The 22,198-nt window shown below is 36.6% G+C and overlaps 1 protein-coding gene across 2 annotated transcripts in view; it reads right to left on the bottom strand.

Moving 5' to 3' along the window:
• Window positions 1-6,335: 6,335 nt before the first annotated feature.
• LOC133547086 (cytoplasmic aconitate hydratase-like) overlaps window positions 6,336-22,198 on the bottom strand; it is a 58,975-nt gene continuing 43,112 nt past the window's right edge. For both annotated transcript variants that reach the window (XM_061892888.1, XM_061892889.1), the window contains 7 exons: window positions 21,346-21,470; window positions 21,161-21,265; window positions 20,874-21,016; window positions 18,575-18,722; window positions 16,415-16,537; window positions 12,777-12,962; window positions 6,336-12,714 (listed from right to left, as the gene is read on the bottom strand). In XM_061892888.1, coding sequence (XP_061748872.1) covers window positions 12,601-12,714; window positions 12,777-12,962; window positions 16,415-16,537; window positions 18,575-18,722; window positions 20,874-21,016; window positions 21,161-21,265; window positions 21,346-21,470 — 944 coding nt within the window. In that variant the 3' untranslated portion in view covers window positions 6,336-12,600. The remainder of the gene's footprint in view (window positions 12,715-12,776; window positions 12,963-16,414; window positions 16,538-18,574; window positions 18,723-20,873; window positions 21,017-21,160; window positions 21,266-21,345; window positions 21,471-22,198) is intronic.

Here is a 22,198-nt window from a genome sequence, read left to right as displayed (position 1 = left end):
TCATGATTACTAATGCGTTTTTTTTTTTGGGACGATTTAAACAATTATATAAGCTAAAGTTTACACGTAATACAATCCTTAAAAATACCAAATACCAGTATTTTAATGCAAACTTTCAAAATAACATCTAATTGGATTGGCATAACGCAGAATAATTGGAATTCAACAGCCCAAACCACGAGCAATGCAACTAATAAGAAAAAAATGCACTTTATATACTTCTGCACTTTAAATGAAGCTGCTAAAATACTCTAACTTGACCGCCCGCTATGTATTGTGCTTGATTTTTTAAAATGGCTTATGATTATATAATTGCAACATTGTTATTTTCAATTCCTGTGTCATTTTATTGTGGATGTTAAAGATGCACCATAGGTGCTAAATCTGGTGCAGACATCTTCTCAATGTAACTGCACGTTGTCCTTGAAATAAACAAATATTCCACAGCACAAAACAAATATCTGATTTGAGAATATGTTTTTGGTTTGAAGATGCAGGTGCAATAGTTTCCTTTCACGGCTGCCACAAAAATATATATTTTTTTACTATTCCTTTAATCAAAATATAATTTCAGTGTTCCACCCATTGGCAAAATACTTACCATTTTGTCGTACCATGCAAAGATGTCCAAAGTGTGACTGCGGGGGCCGTTAGCGGCACGCAGCTGGAGTTTTTTTTTGGCCTGCAGGATATTGTCATAATAAAACGACAGCAAAATGTGGAATAAAAGATGCAAAAATGAGATAGAAAAGCAAAAAATGGGACAATGTGTACTATGAACATTTCTTAAAACACGCTGATAATACCTTTTTGTCAAACACCCTTCATGGAAACAACTCAGTAGAAAGCAGAAAAAGAACAAAAGGATAACGAAAATTTTTTGTCAAATGTTATGGTGGTATTATTAAATAAGTGTATAATTGTTTGGTTGTCAAATGTTAAGGTGGTATTATTAAATAGGTGTGTAATTGTATTGTTGTCAAATGTTATGGTGGTATTATTAAATATGTGTATAATTATTTTGTTGTCAAATGTTAAGGTGGTATTATTAAATAAGTTTATAATTGTTTTGTTGTCAAATATGAGGGTGGTATTATTAAATAGGTGTATGCTTCTTTTGTCTTCAAATATCAAGGTGGTATTATTATTATTATTATATATGCTTGTAATAAGAATAATACATTATATCAAAAATGGATAAGGCTAAAATCTACAGAAGCAGAACATCAGCACAAAAAGTATAAAACAAGCCAACTAGCATACTATGGGCATGTTAAAAAGAACTGTCAATTATTAGATAAGAACAAAAACAATAATATGAGAGAATTTAGAATCGTTTTTTATTTCCCCCGTTAATGAAAGTGAAATCAAAACAATTGTAAATTCTCAGAAAAACAAGAAATCAACAGACTGCCGTGACTTGGACTTTTCTCTGATCAAGGAAGTTGTTGATTTTATAGCTGTTCCCTTCACTTATATTTGCAATATTTCTTTACAAAAGGTGTCTTCCCAAAGAAAATGAAAATGGTAAAAGTAATTCCCATCTTCAAAAGTGGAAATACGCATCAGATCACAAACTATAGGCCTATTTCTTTACTCTCACAATTTTCAAAAGTCCTTGAAAAATTATTTGTGTCAAGACTTGACAGTTTTATTGATAAGCATCACCTGCTAAGTGAACACGAATACGGTTTTCGATCTAACAGGTACACTTCCATGGCAGTGATGGAACTAATTGAGGAGGTAACCACTGCAATTGATAAGAGGGAGTTTGCTGTTGGTGTTTTTATTGACCTGAGCAAGGCCTTTGACACCATCGATCACACATTACTTTTAAACAAAATGCAGAGGTATGGTGTCAGAGGTCTTGCTCATGATTGGTTGAAAATTTATCTTGGTGGCAGAGAGCAGTATGTGCATGTGAACAATGTAGATTCAGACAAAAAGATCATAACACATGGAGTACCCCAAGGTTCTGTACTGGGACCAAAATTGTTTTTACTGTATATTAATGATATTTCTAAAATCCTTAAAAAACTCAACTGTATTTTTTTTGCTGATGATACAAGTCTGTACTGTTCCGGGCAAGACCTTGACCAACTCCTAGAGACTGTAGAGATCGAACTCCACATACTAAAGCAATGGTTTGATGCCAATAAACTATCAATCAACCTAAATAAAACTAAACATAGAATTTTTGGAAATAGGAAAAATAAAATACAGCATCATATAAGAATTGATGATATGGAGATAGAAAGGGTGTATTCATTAACATTTTTGGGAATCTATATAGATGATAAATTAAATTGGAAACTGTACATAAATATACTTAAGACACAGATGGCAAAAAATATTGCTATGTTACATAAAATTAAAAACTCTGTAAATCAAAAGGCTCTTAACATGTTTTATAATTCTTTCATACTCCCATATCTTAATTATTGTGTTGAAATCTGGGGAAACAATTACAAATCAAACATCAACTCTATATTCTTACTTCAAAAGAAAGCAATTAGAATTGTAAATTTTGCGAATTATCATGACCATACCAATGCTCTGTTCATTAAATTAAAAACATTAAAACTGAACGATCTTGTTGACCTCAATACTACTATTGTGGCTTACAAAGCTCATAACCACATGCTGCCTGGGTGTTTACAGGTGAGGTTCAAACCCAGAGAGAATCCCTATGACCTCAGAGGTTCAGCTTTCTTTCAGAAAGCAAAAATAAGAACAAGATTAAATAGTAGATGTGTTTCTGTTAGAGGAGTTCAACTATGGAACAGCTTGGATGATTCCTTAAAATGTTGCAGTTCCATTCACACATTTAAAAAACACTTTAGAACCAATGTCTTGAAAAAATATATCACTCTTGAATCAACATTGTAGTTAATACTATGATTAATGTTAATTAAAAACTAAACATGAGATATAAATAATAATAGAAGTACAATTGTTTGTATACAGTATATTGTGTATATAATTAGTGCAAAGGTTTAATATGTACACAGGGATATTTCACATGCCTGTACTGTGTATAAAATTGAACTACGTTCATGTTGTTTATAATGTGTATTTATAATATGTTGTGCAAAGGACATTTTATAATTTTCGGAAGTTTATTTTGTACTTGAAATTGTTTATAGGGTTAGGCGCAGTAAGTGTTTAACTTCAGCCTAAACCCTTTCGGTCTGCAACATTTCTTATTTTCAATCTATGAATGTACAACTTTTTATTTTCAATCTATGAATGTACAGCTGTTTGTTTTCTTTGTTGAACATTGACTGAAGAACAATAAACACACAAAGAGTAACATGGGGCACCCTCAATTGCATTACTTAAAAATGGCACTGAAAGGGATTACCCCCAATACTTCTCAGATGGAAACATGAATAATGACAACATGAAGGAAGTCGTTAAAAGCTTCAATAAGTATCTTGTAAATACTGGACCAGAATTGGAGGAAAGGATTCCAGACCCAGTTTCAGCTGAGGATGTCAATGACACCACAGATACAGTAGAAATCACAACTCAATATTCCTCACAAAAGTGACACAAGAGGAAAACAGTTAAAATTGTGGAAAAAATGCAAATCTTAGACTTCAGTTGATTGTAAAGGAATTGATACAGAAACAATGGAAAAAGGTTATCGAAGAGGCCATTAATGTTTATCAGTACAGTAAGCTATCATTTCAAACGGGCAAATTCCCGAACAAAATGAAAACAGCTAAAGTTGAACCAAGTTATAAGACTGGAGACAAAACACCAGTATACAAATCATAGACCTGTTTCGTTACTTCCACAGTTTTCTAAAACCATTGAAAAACTGTTGAACAACAGATTGGAGAGTTTCACAAATGAATATAAAATACTAGCTGAGAACCAATATGGATACGGACATAATATTTCAACTTCAATGGCTTTAATCGAAATATCAGAGGAAATGACCAATGCAATAGATAGTAAACAGTGTACGGCAGCAGTGTTTATGGATCTAACTCGATTAATCACAATATTTTAATCCAGAAATTAAAACGGTTGGTCTTAAACTGGATTAGAAGCTACTTAACCTATAGGAAAACATACGCAAACACATGTAAATATATCCAGTGGTGTACCCCAGGGATCAATACTACGACCCCAAAAAATTGTTCAATCTCTATATAAATGACATTTGTAAAGTTACAAAGCATCATTCGCAGACGACACAACAGCGTTTTGTTCGGAAGCTAATACAAACAATAACAGAAGAAATGAACATGTTAAAATTTTGGTTTGACAAAAACAAACTATCCTTAAACCCCGGTAAAACTAAATTAATGCTGTTTGGTAACAGTAGAAGTCAAACACAAATACAAATAGACATCGAAAGAGTCAATTCAATCAAATTTCTAGGTATGATTGATCATAAAATAAACTGGAAAGCTCATGTAAAAAAAATATACGACATAAAGTAGCAGGAAACACGTCAATAATGAATAAAGCAAAACATGTTCTCGAGCAAAAAATCACTTCATAGTGTAACCGTATATGAGTTATTGTGAGAAAATATGGGGAAATAACTACAAAAGTACACTTCATTCATTAACGGTGTTACAAAAAAAAAATCTGAATAATAATGTTGGATATACAGAACATTCAAACCCATTATTTATTAAATCGAAAATATAGTGATGAGCTAAAATGATGCAAAAAGTAAACAATATAACCTGCTACCCAAATATATTCAACAATTCTTCTCAACTAAAATGGAGAAAAAAAACATTTGAGAAAAATGTAATTTAAAACATTTGCATGCACGTAGAACACTTAAGACCAGGGGTCCCCGAAATACGAGCCGCGGGAAGTCCCAAGTTTAAAAAAAATAGGTTATTTAATTTTATTTTTTTTAAATTTGTCATTTCTAATCCATTTTAGTCTTGTTACTCTCGGTGTCTCCTCGCCGCTCAGGCAAATCATATTGTCAAAAAATGCATTTTGTCATCGATAATGTGACATCATTAGCGGCAATCTTTCAGTCAATTAGTGCGCGAGAAATATATATATATATATATATATATACATATATATATATATTTATATATATATTCATTTGTACAGTGGGGCAAAAAAGTATTTAGTCAGCCACCGATTGTGCAAGTTTTCCCACTTAAAATGATGACAGAGGTCCGTAATTTTCATCATAGGTAGACTTCAACTGTGAGAGACAGAATGTGGAAAAAAAAATCCAAGAATTCACATTGTAGGAATTTTAAAGAATTTATTTGTAAATTATGGTAGAAAATAAGTATTTGGTCAACCATTCAAAGCTCTCACTGATGGAAGGAGGTTTTGGCTCAAAATCTCAAGCTACGTGGCCCCATTCATTCTTTCCTTAACACGGATCAATCGTCCTGTCCCCTTAGCAGAAAAACAGCCCCAAAGCATGTTTCCACCCCCATGCTTCACAGTAGTTATGGTGTTCTTGGGATGCAACTCAGTATTCTTCTTCCTCCAAACACGACGAGTTGAGTTCATACCAAAAAGTTATATTTTGGTTTCATCTGACCACATGACATTCTCCCAATCCTCTGCTGTATCATCCATGTATCCATTTTGGTATAAACTCAACTCGTCGTGTTTGGAGGAAGAAGAATACTGAGTTGTATCCCAAGAACACCATACCTACTGTGAAGTGAAGCATGGGGGTGGAAACATCATGCTTTGAGGCTGTTTTTCTGCTCTGTCATCATTTTAAGTGGGAGAACTTGCACAATCGGTGGCTGACTAAATACTTTTTTGCCCCACTGTATATATATACATATATATATATATATATATATATATATATATATGTATATGTATATATATATATATATATATATATATATATATATATATATATATATACACATATATATATATATATATATATATATATATATATATATATATATATATATATATATATATATATATATATATATATATATACACAGCCCGGCCCCCAGCCAAATTGTTTTAACCAATGCGGCCCCTGGGTCAAAAAGTTTGGGGACCCCTGCTTAAGACCTTTAGTATATCAGTATGTGGAATTAAAGTATGGAATGGATTAAGCAAAGCAATCGAACAATGTACTAATATGACCCAAACTCAATTCAACTTGTCAGTTTTTACCATTTCTTTACCAAATAAACTGGCCTCCGCATGCTTTTTGTTTGTGGACAAAGTCTGGCTCAAGTGGTAAAGCCCATAGTTTGATTTAAAACATAATTTTTTTGTAATAACATACAAGAAATGTGTTTTTTTTTCGGTGTGGAATTTGACCATTTTTGAATGATATCCACTGCAAGCAATAGTAATGCACTGTTTTTATTTGGTACTCCTTTGGCGGCACATCAATCAAAGTTGACTTCTGTAGCCCGTCATCACAATCGTCTCAAAGGGCTGCACAAGCCACGACCACATCCTTGGCTCGGATCCCACAACAGGGCAGAGAGTTGGGTGGAAGATAATATCCAGATTCTTTACCTAGTCGCTTGGTGTCATTGTTTTCTTGTCAAAGGTTAAGGTGGTATTATCAAATATTTGTATAATTGTTTTGTTGTCAAATGTTAAGGTTGTATTATTAAATAATAGTATAATTGTCAAATGTTAAGGTGGTATTAATAAAAAATTGTATAATTGTCTTGTTGTCAAATGTTAAGGTTGTATTATTAAATAATTGTATAATTGTCAAATGTTAAGGTGGTATTATTAAATAATTGTATAATTGTTTTGTTGTCAAATGTTAAGGTGGTATGAATAAATAGGTGTATACTTGTTTGGTTGTCAAATGTTAAGGTGGTATCATTAAATATTTGTATAATTTTTTTGATGTCAAATGTTAAGGTGGTATTATCAAATAATTGTATAAATGTTTTGTTGTCAAATGTTAAGGTGGTATTATTAAATAAGAGTATAATTGTTTGGTTGTCAAATGTTAAGGTGGTATTATAAAATAGGTGTATAATCGTTTTGTGGTCAAATGTTAAGGTGATATTATTAAATAAGTATATAATTATTTAGTTGTCAAATGTTAAGGTGGTATTATTAAATAAGTGTATAATTGTTTGTTGTCAAATTTAAAGGTGCTATTAAATAAGAGTATAAGTATTTAGTTGTCAAATGTGAAGGTGGTATCATTAAATGAGTGTATAATTGTTTTGTTGTGAAATGTAAAGATGCTATTACATAAGAGTATAATTATTTTGTTGTCAAATGTTAAGTTGGTGTTATTACATAGGTGTATAATTGTTTGGTTGTCAAATATTAAGGTGGTACTATTAAATAAATGTATAATTGTTTGGTTGTCAAATATTAAGGTGGCATTATTAAATAGGTGTATGATTGTTTTGATTTCAAATGTTAAGGTGGTATTATTAAATAAGTGTATAATTGTTTTGTTGTCAAATGTAAAGGTGCTATAAAATAAGAGTATAATTATTTTGTTGTCAAATGTTAAGTTGGTATTATTAAATAGGTGTATAATTGTTTTGATTTCAAATGTTAATGTGGTGTTATTACATGGGTGTATAATTGTTTGGTTGTCAAATATTAAGGTGGTATTATTAAATAAATGTATAATTGTTTGGATTTCTAGTGTTAAGGTGGTATTATTAAATAGGTGTATAATGGTTTTGTTGTCAAATGTTAAGGTGGTATAATTAAATAGGTGTATAATTGTTTGGTTTTAAAATATAAAGGTGGTATTATTAAATAAGTGTATAGTGGTTTGGTTGTCAAATGTTAAGGTGGTATTATTAAATAGGTGTGTAATTGTTTGGATGTCAAATGTTAAGGTGGTATTATTAAATAGGTGTATAATTGTTTGGATGTCAAATGTTAAGGTGGTAATATTAAATAGGTGCGTAATTGTTTGGTTTTAAAATGTAAAGGTGGTATTATTAAATAAGCGTATAAATGTTTGGTTATTAAATATGTGTAGAATTGTTTTGTCTTTAAATATAAAGGTGGTATTATTAAATAGGTGTATAATTGTTAGGTTGTCAAATGTTAGGGTGGTATTATTAAACAGGTGTTGGTGTCTAGCAGGACCGATAATCAGCATGTTTCCTTTTTGTTAGTATTAAGATGCAAAAAGTTGCTGGACATCCAGTGTTTAATTTCATTAAGACACGCCTCCAGGTGACTACAATCCGGCGTGTTGGTCACCATTAGGGGCATGTAGAGTTGTGCGCCATCAGCATATGATGTCACCAAGCGGCGGCACGTAGATGCTGAAGAGTGCAGGGCCAAGGACCGGACCCCAGGGAACTCCGCACGTAACTTTAACATAGTCCGATGTCACATTGTTTTGGGAGAAGCGCTGCATCCTGTCACTAAGATAGGCGTTAAACCAAGACGAGGCTAAGTCTGACATACCAATACGTGTCTTGATACGCACTAATAGAATGTTATAATCGACGGTATGGAAGGCAGCGGCTCATGAGTTTTATTACATATATATATTATTAGTTTCATATTGAAAATGCATTCCGAACACAAAAAGCTAATAACGTACAGTGAACACATATTTGAAGACGATTAGAAACCTCCATCAAGAACTACAATCCTACTACGAAAAATCCTATTGCCTCTAGTCTCACGATGCTCCTAAATTTATATGATCAATTGTATAATTCCAACCGCTACTCTGTTCTTTAAAGAGGTATCCACGCTGCAGTGTGCAGAATGCATGCATTAGAATGGTAATACTGTTCATTTTTGCAACTTACAATATAAGCAGTTTTTTGTCGCAGACTAAGTCGTAATTATGGGATCAAATGACGACATTGCGTGATTATACACATGGCTATGCAATCCTGAACAGTGAAGTGAAAGCAATGAAGGCATTTTGCCCCTCGTCATATCTATTTTTAATCTCATAAAATACATGTTATCTAATAATTTAAAATATAACTTTTTATCTCATAATGACTTAACATGGGAATATGGATGTCAGGCTGTCATAGAAAACCCAAAACCAGTGAAGTTGGCACGTTGTGTAAATGGTAGGGGTGTAAGGGTACACAAAAATTTCGGTTCGGTACGTACCTCGGTTCAGATGTCACGGTTCGGTTCATTTTCGGTACAGTAAGAAAAAAACAAAATATAAATTTTTTGATTATTTATTTAACATATTTGCTAAATCTTCCACCAAAAATATTTTGATGTGAAGTAATCGGAAACTTGGATAGGTCAATAATTCATAATAACATTGATTTTGATTCAATATTATGTTTTGAGCAATGACTGAAAGAAAAAAAAACAGCTTTGTTTAATTAGACAACGTTGCAACTTTATCATAACTCTCTCGCTCTGTCTCTGTCCCTCCGTCACGAATGCTGCTGTGTGCACAAATTGTCTTGTTTTGAACCCCTTCTTAACCTTGAACGTACATTGAAAATACATGCAACCCTAACTTAAAATGCCGGACATTTGAGGCATTTAAGAAACTCCACCCGGACAGCCCCGCAAAAGAGGACATAGCCGGAGAAAAGAGGAGGTATGGTCAGTCTATCATAGCCCAGTCGTTGCTAGCATGCCATGTGTTGTTGTTTTTTTGATTGATTGAAACTTTTATTAGTAGATTGCACAGTACAGCAGTGGTCCCCAACCTTTTTGTATCCGCGGACCGGTCAACGCTTAATACTTTGTCCCGCGGCACGGGTGGGGAGTGGCTGGGGTGTCCTTTTTTTTTTTTTGTCATGAAAAAGGGACGTTTTTGTCATGAAAAGGGGAGGTTTTTGTGGTTGGTGCACTAATTGTAAGTGTATATTGTGTTTTTATGTTGATTAATTAAAAAAAATAAAAATATTATTATTATTTTTTTCTTTAAATAAAAATTAATAAAAAATTATTCTGCGGCCTGGTACCAATCGGGCCACGGCCCGGTACCGGTCCGCGGCCCGGTGGTTGGGGACCACTGCAGTACAGTACATATTCCATACAATTGACCACTAAATGGTAACACCCCAAAAAAGTATTTCAACCTGTTGTAAGTCGGGGTCCACGTAAATCATTTCATGGTGCCTCGTAGGGGTGCAACGGATCAAAAAACTCCCAGATTGGATAATTTTTTTCGGATCAGGAAAAAAAAAAAAAAAGACAAGACAAATAAACAGAAGTTTTGCCGTTTTGTTTTGTAACACTTTTAAATTATTAAATTAAAATATATAAAATCTACTTCAAATGCACGAGGCATAATATCTTCTTTTTAACATAATTAATGAAAAACAGTGCCATATAAAAAGGGATTTCTCCTTTCCTCCACTGCTTGTGTCAGTACCTGCACAAGGTGACTCTCGTAGTTTCATCTCCCACTCTGCTGTGATGAGATGAGCTCTAATGGTCACATAGTTCCCGTGGACCTCCACCCTTCTGACGTGAGCGCAACAGAAGACGCTCGGGATAGTTCGTCCACAAATGTTTTCTTCTCTTGCTCATAAAAATCTGGCACAATCTTATCGCTGTAATTGGTGCATGACGGGATGTCGTAATGTGGCGGAAGCACCTTCAGCATGTGTTTAAAACCCTCGTTTTGCACAATGGAGTCTGCACCTATAAACACACCGTTCAAGTTCCTCCGTTACTGCGCTCGCCTTTACCACGCTGTGCGAACAACTTTTTTTTTTTTTTTTTTCATACATCAGACCGCGGATCACGTGTGTGCCGAACCGAAGATATTGATCCGAACGGATCACAGATCAATGTTGATCCGTTGCACCACTAGTGAATCGGTGTGCATTGTTTACAAAAGGTGGGCTACTTAATATGTCCGTGTCGTTCGGTACACCTCCGAACCGAACCGAAACCTCCGTACCGAATCGGTTCAATACAAATACATGTACCGTTACACCCCTAGTAAATGGTAAATAAAAACAGAATACAATGATTTGCAAAATTATTTTCCACTTATATTCAATTGAATAGACTGCAAAAATAGTTAATGTTCGAACTGAGAAACGTATTTTTTTTTTTTTGCCAAATAATTATTAACTTGGAATTTAATGGCAGCAACACATTGCAAGAAAGTTGGTACACGGGCATTTTTACCACTGTGTTACATGGCCTTTCCTTTTAACAACACTCAGTAAACGTTTGGGAACTGAGGAGACACATTTTTGATGAACAGCTTAAGTTGTTCAACAGTCCGGGGTCTCCGTTGTGGTATTTTAGGCTTCATATTGCGCCACAACATGTTCAATGGGAGACAGGTCTGGACTACAAACAAAGCAGTTTAGTACACGCACTCTTTTACTATGAAGTCACGCTGTTGTAACACGAGGCATTGTCTTGCTGAAATAAGCAGGGGCGTCCTTGAAAAAGACGCTGCTCAAATGGCAACATATGTTGCACCAAAACCTGTATGTACCTTTCAGCATTAACGGTGCCTTCACAGATGTATAAGTTACCCATGTCATCACAGATGCTGGCTTTTGAACTTTGCGCCTATAACAGTCCGGATGATTCTTTTCCTCTTCGGTCCGGAGAAATGGACGTCCAAAGTTTCCAAAAACAATTTGAAACTTGGAATCGTCAGACCACAGAACACTTTTCCACTTTGCATCAGTCCATCTTAGATGAGCTCGGGCCCAGTGAGTCTGGGTGTTGTTGATAAATGGCCTCCGCTTTGCATAGTAGAGTTTTAACTCGCACTTACAGATGTATCAACAAACTGTAGTTACTGACTGCGGTTTTCTGAAGTGTTCCTGAGCCCATGTGGTGATATCCTTTATACACTGATGTCGCTTTTTGATGCAGTTTTGGTTCTCGGCCTTAGAGTTGACTGATTGTTAATTTCTCCTCAGGGATTATTTAAATATTTCTGATTCCGATTCTTCTCCAGCTTCTCTGAACCTTTTGATGGTGAAATCCCTAAAATCCTTGCAATAGCTGGTTGAGAAATGTTGTTCATAAACTGTTCGACAATTTGCTCACGCATTAGTTCACAAAGTGGTGACCCTCGCCCCGTCCTTGTTTGTGAATGACTGAGCATTTCACGGAAGCTGCTTTTATACCTAATCATGGCACCCACCTGTTCACAATGAGCCTGTTCACCTGTGGGATGTTCCAAATAAGTGCTTGATGAGCATTTCTTAGTCTTTTTTGGCGCTTGTGCCACCTTTTTTGAAACATGTTACAGGCATCAAATTCCAAATGAGCTAATATTGGCAAAAATTAACAAAGTTTTCCAGTTCGAACGTTAAGTATCTTGTCTTTGTAGTCTATTCAATTGAATATAGGTTGAAAATAATTTTCAAATAATTGGATTCTGTTTTTATTTACTTCACTGGTGTTGGGTTTTGTACATTTTCCTGTGAATTGTTTAGCCTTTGTCGACCCACCCGCTGATGCATCAAGCCAACTTCAGCCGGGAGACCAGAGAATTTAGGAGTCTTCTGCGGAATCCGGGGAAGTCGAAGGCTTTGGTAATAAACGAAAGAACGTCTATCAAGAATTCACCTTTCTTTTGTGTGAGGATTTAGGAGGAGAAGCCACGATTTAATGGAACTACACATTTTTTAGTTAAAATTTGGTGGATTCTTTTTTCCCCCCAACACATGCATGCACTTGCTCTCATTCCGACATCTTGCGGATCATGTAGTTCAGGATCCCCCCGTGGTGGAAATAGGCCACTTCCACATCCGTGTCGAACCTCATTCGTACCTGGAATGTTTTCCCCGTGTCGAGCTGTGAAGTAGATGTTGATATTGACAAATATGTTTGAAAACCACACAGGGTTTGAAGGTTACCGTCACGACGACGATCATCCTAGTGGTGATCTGCTCGGGTATGGCCACGCTGTAGCGCTCTCTTCCAGTCAAGCCCAGACTGTCGGCGGTGTCTCCCGGTAAATACTCCAGCGGGATGATTCCCATCCCCACCAGATTACTCCGGTGAATGCGCTCGTAGCTCTCGGCAAGAACTGCCTTTATGCCCTTTGGGGAAAACACAAATACCAGCTAAGCAAATGCAGGGTTTTAAGTAGAGATGTCCGATAATGGCTTTTTTGCCAATATCCGATATTCCGATATTGTCCAACTATTAATTACCGATTCCGATATCAACCGATACCGATATATACAGTCATGGGATTAACACATTATGCCTAATTTTATTGTGATGCATTAACAAGGTTTTCCAAAATAAATCAACTCAAGTTATGGAAAAAAATGCCAACATAGCACTGCCATACTTATTATTGAAGTCACAAAGTGCATTATTTTTTTTTTGAAATGCCTCAAAACAGCAGCTTGGAATTTGGGACATGCTCTCCCTGAGAGAGCATGAGAAGGTTGAGGTGGGCGGGGGTGTATTCTGTAGCGCCCCGGAAGAGTTAGTGCTGCAAGGGGTTCTGGGTATTTGTTCTGTTGTGTTTATGTTGTGTTACGGTGCGGATGTTCTCCCGAAATGTGTTTGTCATTCTTGTTTGGTGTGGGTTCACAGTGTGGCGCATATTTTTAACAGTGTTGAAGTGAAGTGAATGATATTTGTATAGTGTTTTTTCTGTAGTGACTCAAAGTGCTTTACATAGTGAAACCCAATATCTAAGTTACATTTAAACCAGTGTGGGTGGCACTGGGAGCAGGTGGGTAAAGTGTCTTGCCCAAGGACAGAACGGCAGTGACTAGGATGGCGGAAGCGGGGATCGAACCTGCAACCCTCAAGTTGCTGGCACGGCCGCTCTACCAACTGAGCTATACCGCCCCCCCAAAAAAGTTAAAGTTGTTTATACGGCCCCCCTCAGTGTGACCTGTATGGCTGTTGACCAAGTATGCATTACATTCACTTGTGTGAGCTTGAAATTAACGTCATCACTAAACCAGTTAAAAAATCATACAACGTGTCAGCATTTCTGGGCATCTTTGAGTAAAGACCATTGTTAAACCCGTCCAACGCTACATTATGTGACTGTGTTTATATGGAGGAAAAGCGGACGCCTGGACAGCATGCGGCTGTTAAGGGGTGAAGGTTTCAGGTGAGAGAGGACGCTAAAGGCTAAAATGACTTTAAGGCACGCCCCCAATATTGTTGTCTGGGTGGAAATCGGGAGAAATTTGGTTGCCCTGGGAGATCTTCGTGAGGGGCACTGAAATTCGGGAGTTACCCCCAGGAAAATCGGGAGGGTTGGCATGTATGACTGAGAGACGCAACCGCTCTATACTTCTCCCTACGTCCATGTACCACTCCGTACAGCGGTGTTTTAAAAAAAGTCATACATTTTACTTTTTGAAACAGATACCGATAATTTCCGATATTACATTTTAAAGCTTTAATCGGCCGGTGTTATCCGACATCTCTAGTTTTAAGTGTCGCATTACAGTAGATACTGCTTCTATTGATTTTGCACCTTGTACAAAAGAACTCAGTGGGCTACAACCCAGAAAAGTGGGATTCAATGAGACATCAGCGAGAGTTTTGTGTTTTTTTAGAGACAAATATGAACTTATTTCTTGTAAATATTAGGACTAGGGTTGTTCCGATATCTATATTTTAGTACTGGTTCCGGTACCTAAATGTATTTAGATACTTTTCCAAATAAAGGGGACAACAAAAAGATGCGTTATTGGCTTTATTTTAACAAAAAATATTAGGGTACTTTAAACATATGTTTGTAGTTGCTTGAATAAAATATTGAACATACGAGACAACTTGTCTTTTAGTAGTAAGTAAGCAAACAAAGGCTCCTACTGTAATTAATCTCATGACATTTGCAGTAACATATTGTGTCATGTATCATTCTATTTTTTGGTTCAAATTATGAGTGACAAGCTGTAAAAAATATTATTAATCCACTTGTTAATTTACTGTTAATTTTTGTTTACTTTCTGTTTCAACATGTTCTATATACACTTATGTTAAAATGTAATAAGAACTTATTCTTATGTTGTTTAATACTTTACATTAGTTTTGGATGATACCACAAATTTAGGTATCAATCTGATACCAAGTAGTTATAAAATCGTACATTGGTCATCATGTGTCCAGGGACGTATTTCCTGAGTTAATACACATAATGTATGTATGTATATGTATATATATATATATATATATATGTATTTTTATGTGTATATACACACACACACGGTATATATATATATATATATATATAAACATATATATGTATATATAAATATATACATATATCCATATATATATATACACATATACACATATATATATATATACACACACATACGGATATATACACATATACATACATATATATATATATCTACATATATATACATATATTTATACATACATACATATATATATATATATATATATATATATATATATATACATATATATATACATACATACATACATACATACATACATACATACATACATACATATATATATATATATATATATATATATATATATATATATATATATATATATATATATATATATATATATATATATATATACACATACATACATATATATACACATATACATATCCATCTATCCATTTTCTACCACTTATTCCCTTTTTGGGGTCGCTATACATACATATATATACACACACACACACACATACATATATATATATATATATATATATTGTATGTATATATATGTATGTACGTATGTATTTTTATGTGTATATATATATATATGTATGTATATAAGCATGTATATATAAATATACATATATCCATATATATATATGTATATATATAAACATGTATATATAAATATACATACATATGTATATATATAAATATATATACAATATATACAAATATATATATAATATACACATATATATATATATATATATATATATGTATATATATAGTCTTCGAAGTGTGCAGGGTGTGTTTTTTTTGCTAAAATAGGGACTTTTGTCAAGGCTAGAACCAATTACTCATGTTTATATTGATTCTGATGGGGAACTCTGCTTCATTATACAAACCTTCCGTTTTACAAGCCATGTTCAAGAGCCATGTTTTAAGAGCCAGTCGCGTTCGTAAAATTGAGGTTCCACTGTAATAAATAGCTTATTTTAGTGGGCTCCATGCCATTTCAAATGCTATAAGAAGCCAAAATATATTTTTATTGCTCTGTAGATTAAAACTGGAATCTACTTGACCTGCCTACAGTTCCTCATTTGGATTTGTTCGTCACGATTATCTGAGAAAACTTTGGCTTTAACAAAAACATTTCTTAACTGACTTCATTTTGATTTAAGTTAATACTCCATTTTGATTTAATTTTATATGGGAGAAATGTAAAAAACTTGTAAGAACATTTAGCTCTAAGCCCAATACAATATATGCTGCAGTTACCATTAGCCTTTGCGTAATATTAGTCAATCCTATGAATACAATTTTGTGGTAAAGTTAACCTCGGAGGAAGTAAGGACATCCTTTACCAGTAATAATGGACCTTTGGCTGCCCAGTCTCTTGAGCTTCCGGAACCATACTCCTTCCCGGTAAGAATCATTAGAGGAACTCCCAACTGGCTGTATCGGTCCGCTGCGTCAAACACATCCATCTGGACAACACAAAGTATTCTTCATTAGAGATGAAAGCACCCTCAGCCTGCACCACATCCAATTCTCCGGATTTCTCGAGAAACGCCTGTAGGTGAGAGCAAATCCTGACAGAGTCTTATTGTGAAATGACATTGTAGCAGAAAACTGGAAGCATCAATGGCAAGGCTCTTAATTCAAATTCAAATAGTGTAGGTCGGGATACAGAACCTTTCCTCATACAGCAGTATCCTGTTGGCTGGTTTTAACTTGCATGCAATTGGTCAGTGTAGTTCCTGATACTGTAAAGTGTGTTGTTCAAAATAGAAGTGCTCTGTTAACACTGAAGGGTAACATTTAAGGGTGCTTTGGTCTCTCCCTTCACTACTTGCACACAACCCCTTGCTTTGTTGCCATTTGAAATGGGAAAGATATATTAGTAGTCTACTCATTTCCACGCACCGGGAGCATTCCTGGAAAATCAGGAAGGTTGGTTTCTCTTTACACAAAACCCAAAACCAGTAAATGTGTAAAATATAATATAAAAATAGAATAGAATGATTTGCAAATCCTTTGAAAGACAAGACATTTAATGTTCAAACTGAGATTTTTTTTTTGTTTTGCAAATAATCATTAACTTAGGATGTAAGGGCAGCAACAAATTGCAAAAAGTTGGCACAGGGGCATTTTTACCACTGTGTTACATGGCCTTTCCTTTTAACAGCACTCAGTGAACGTTTGGGAACTAGGGAGACCAATTTTTGAAGCTTTTCAGGTGGAATTCTTTCCCATTCTTGCTTGATGTACAGCTTAAGTTGTTCAACAGTCCGGGGTCTCCATTGTGGTATTTTAAGCTTCATATTGCGCCACACATTTTCAATGGGAGACAGGTCTGGACTACAGGCAGGCCAGTCTAGTACTCTTTTACTACGAAGCCATGCTGTTGTAAGACGTGGCTTGGCATTGTCTTGCTGAAATAAGGAGGGGCGTCCATGATAACGTTGCTTGGATGGCAACATATGTTGCTCCAAAAACCTGTATGTACATTTCAGCATTAATGGTGCCTTCACAGATGTGTAAGTTACCCATGCCTTGGGCACTAATACACCCCCATACCATCACAGATGCTGGCTTTTGAATGTTGAGCCTAGAAAAATCTGAATGGTTCTTTTTGTCCTTGTTCCAGAAGCCACAACGTCCACAGTTTCCAAAAACAAGTTTAAATGTGGACTCATCAGACCACAGAACACTCTTCCACTTTGCAGCAGTCCATCTTAGATGAGCCCGGCGGCGTTTCTGGGTGTTGTTGATAGATGGCTTTTGCTTTGCATAGTGGCGCTTACAGATCTAGTGATGAACTGTAGGTACTGACAGTAGTTTTCTAAAGTGTTCCTGAGCCCATGTGCTGATATCCTTTACACACTGATGTCGCTTTTTGATGCGGTTTTGGTTTTCGCCCTTGCAGCTTACGTGCAGTGATTTGTCCAGATTCTCTGACCCTTTTGATATTACGGACCGTAGATGGTAAAATCCCTAAATCCCTTGCAATAGCTCATTGAAAAAAGTTGTTCTTAAATTGTACGATAGTTTGCTCACGCATTTGTTCAGAAAGTGGTGACCCCCGCCCCATCATTGTTTGTGAATGACTGAGCATTTCATGTAAGCTGCTTTTATACCCAATCATGGCACCCACTTGTTCCCAATTAGCCTGCACACCTGTGGGATGTTCCAAATAAGTGTTTGATGAGCATTTCTCAACTTTTTCAGTCTTTTTTGCCATCAAATTCCAAATGAGCTAATATTTGCAAAAAATAACAGTGTTTTCCAGTTCGAACGATAACTACCTTGTCTTTACAATCTATTCAATTGAATATAGGATGAAAAGGATTTGCAAATCATTGTATTTTGTTTTTATTTACGATTTACACAACGTGCCAACTTCACGGGTTTTGAGTTTTGGTAGATGGCCACCAATGGTGACATTAGTCGACATCTTACTTATGAATGTTACAGTTTTGGTTCCAAAGTTGTTTAAGTTGCATGGCAGCATTTTTGCTTACTGTTTCTCCGGTTGGCAGGTAAACCGTTTGTGGCGCCTGCTTGTTGAGGAATTTGTTGAACAGACGGATGTTGGCAAAGGTTCCCCTGGCCATGACAGCGTCGTTTCCTCGACGGGACCCATATGAGTTGAAGTCACGTGGGGTGACACTGCCAATAAATAACATAGTGTCAGGCAATACAGCGCAGGTTTTATTTTTTACAACAAATCACATAACCGTATTTTTCCGGACCATAGGGCGCACCATATTATAAGGCGCACTGCTGATGAACGGGTCTATACAGGTCTGTTTTCATACAAAAGGTGCACCGGATTATAAGGTGCATTAAAGTGGTCATATTACGATTGTTTTCTAAATTTTAAACCATTTCTTGTGGTCTACATACCATGTAATGGTGGTTCTTTGGTCAAAATGTTGCATAGATTATGTTTTACAGACCTTTTTCGAGTCGCTTTCTGACTAACCCTGTTTTGTTGGTGCTCTTATTTACATGGCTCCACTTAGACACCGTCTTCTCCCCGTCATCTTTGTTGTAGCAGTGTAGCATGCAAGGACGGGAGTGGAAAAAGTGTCAAAAGATGGAGCCAACTGTTTTAATGACAATCAGACTTGACTTCAATCAATAACGGAGCAGCATGTCCTCATCCGTGGCTCTAACAACAACGCCGGAAATGTGTCCCGTGAAAAACCGTCTGAGCAGAACTCTCTAATAACTGAAATTCCGTGTGTGAATTATGTAAACTCACTACACCGGTAGTTCATTGCGCTTCCATAGTGAGTCTACCGTCATATATAAGTTAAAACTTTACACTACTTTCTATTAGAAATGGCAACAATGGAAGATGAATGTCCCATATCTAGAACATAGAGAAAAAGAAGAAGCTTATCGACGACAGCCAGCGTTGGTACGGATTACAGAAGCGGATGCACGCAAATTTTCAGGCCCTATTGAGATCCCAAAAACACAACAGCAGGTACCAGACAGTAAGAAAAGTTGGTTTTGCATAATATTGTAAAACAAAACGCCAGATAATTTGTCCGCAAAAGGGTGCCATTTTGCCACAATATAATATCTGTATGTTGAAGCACTGTACATCTGACTACAGTCGCTGAAATACTCTTGATTTTTTACTTTTCAACAGCCAGATAACAACTGAATGTTCTCCAGTAAGAACACAAGTGTAGAGGTCCCTTCTTAACGTTACCATTGACATATACTTCACAGGAGCACGGCGTGCAAAGTTGAACAAAGATTTAATGTACATTGATATTATCATACGTTTTCTCTCCAAGAGGACGCAACATTTCAGCCACGTCTGTATCCTCTCTTCCCCCCTGCTCCCGGCCTTCTTACTGTTAAAGACCACAGGTGATTAGGTTAACACGTACCACCTGTGAAATCTAATCACCTGCCAGCTGTGACTCCCCGCCAGCACTGCCAAGCCCCCGTCTGATGGTGCTCTGTCCTCAGCACCATGGACAGAGGTAGTGACTTTTGCTCCTGCCGGCAGCGCTGGCTAGACCTCCCTCCAGAACAAGGTTGGTCTTTTCTTGTACTTTAGTGAAATAATTTACAAAAATGTAAACATGGTAGCCTACGGGCTACTAAGAGATCGCAGATCCTGCACACAGCAGCTAAGCGTACAATATCGCACAAGCTACCATCAAGCGGTGCAGCTTCATAGCTTACCAAAATTGTAATAATGGATTAGATTAGATTTCATATTGCGCTTTTCTATTATTAGATACTCAAAGCGCTCACAGAGAAGTGGGAACCCATCATTCATACACACCTGGTGGAGGTAAGCTACATTTGTAGCCACAGCTGCCCTGGGGTAGACTGACCGAAGGGAGGCTGCCAATTTGCGCCTACGGCCCCTCCGACCACCACCCATCATTCATTCACCAGTCTGAACGGCACCGGGGGCAAGAGTGAAGTGTCCTGCCCAAGGAGACAACGGCAGCGATTTGGATGTCAAGAGGCGGGGAGCAAACCTGCAACCCTCAGGTTTCTGGCACGGCCGCTCTACCCACTACGCCATACCGCCCCTTGTACTACAACGTCTACTGGCCTCATCTTGCAGTCCACACGTATCTCTTATGTGTGACTGCCATCTACTGGCCACACTTATCATTACACCATGTAATGATAAAATAGCTTCGAGATCGGTAAGCCCAAGCAGAATTATTCCGTACTTTAAACGCACCAGGTTATAAAGCACACTGTCAATTTTTGAGAAAATGAAAGGATTTTAAGTGAGCCTTAGAGTCTGAAAAATACGGCACTTCGGTAACTCACCCTCTGCTTGTCAGGTATCGCGCAGCAGCACTGTTTCTTGTGATGTTACCGGCAGGGGAAATATGGTCCGTGGTGACTGAATCGCCAAAGTTTAGCAGCACGTAGGCACCGTTTATGGACTTAGGAGGGTTTAACTGCATGGTCTAAATAAAAAAAACACAAAAAACATGAAATTAGCATTGGATAGTAAGAGAATTGTCAAAGATAGGCCTTGGAAGTTGCAAACCTGACCATTTTCTGTGGAGATTTATGTATTTAGGATATGACAAAAGGTGTTGCCTATTTACCAAGTTGTCAAAGAAGGGCGGGGACTTAATGTAAGTCGAGGTCGGGTCCCAGGGATATAGATTGTCGGATGGTGCCACCAACGAGTTCCAGCGTTCGTTCACTTTCTGCAATGGACCATACACATATCTTAAAATTAGTCCTGCGAGTATTCCATAAAAACCTTTAATATTAGCTGCCTTAATACCTCGATTTTCTGGTAGACCTCTCTAAACATGGAAGGAATGACAACTTTTTTCTCTTCATGCTGGATCTCCTCTCGTGTGGGCCAAATATCCCTCAGAAAGATCTCTCTACCTTCGGCGTTAATTCCTATAAAAGCAAAGAAAGAGAAAATGTTAGCATATTTCAAAGGGTGTGTGATGTATTTCTTTAGGCCTAAAGGGTCTGGAATGCTTTTAGTGATGGTACCCATAGACATCTTATAAGTAGACGCAGCATCGGGCATCGAGCCTACTAGCACTAACCCTAACCTAACTTTAGAATTTGATGGCAGCTCACAGAGAAGTGGGAACCCATCATTCATACACCCCCGGTGGAGGTAAGCTACATTTGTAGCCACAGCTGCCCTGGGGTAGACTGACCGAACATAGAACGTGACATAGAAGTTGGGAAAGGTGGCAATAAATATTGATAAAGTTGATGAATGCTCATCAAACACTTATGTGGAACATCCCACAGGTGTGCAGGCTAATTGTAAACAGGTGGGTGCCATGATTGGGTATAAAAACAGCTTCCCAAAAAATGCTCAGACTTTCACAAGAAAGGATGGGGCGAGGTACACCCCTTTGTCCACAACTGCGTGAGCAAAGAGTCAAACAGTTTAAGAACAACGTTTCTCAAAGTGCAATTGCAAGAAATTTAGGGATTTCAACATCAACGCTCCATAATGTCATCAAAAGGTTCAGAGAATCTGGAGAAATCACTCCACGTAAGCAAGATGGCCGGAAACCAACATTGAATGACTGTGACCTTCGATCCCTCAGACGGTGCTGTATCAAAAACCGACATCAATCTCAAAAGGATATCACCACATGGCC

This window comes from Nerophis ophidion, unplaced genomic scaffold (genome assembly GCF_033978795.1).
Source record: "Nerophis ophidion isolate RoL-2023_Sa unplaced genomic scaffold, RoL_Noph_v1.0 HiC_scaffold_60, whole genome shotgun sequence".
In the NCBI taxonomy this organism is placed as follows: Eukaryota; Metazoa; Chordata; class Actinopteri; order Syngnathiformes; family Syngnathidae; genus Nerophis; species Nerophis ophidion.
The sequence above is the reverse complement of the archived record's forward strand: the minus strand, read 5'-3'. Positions and strand labels throughout refer to the sequence as shown.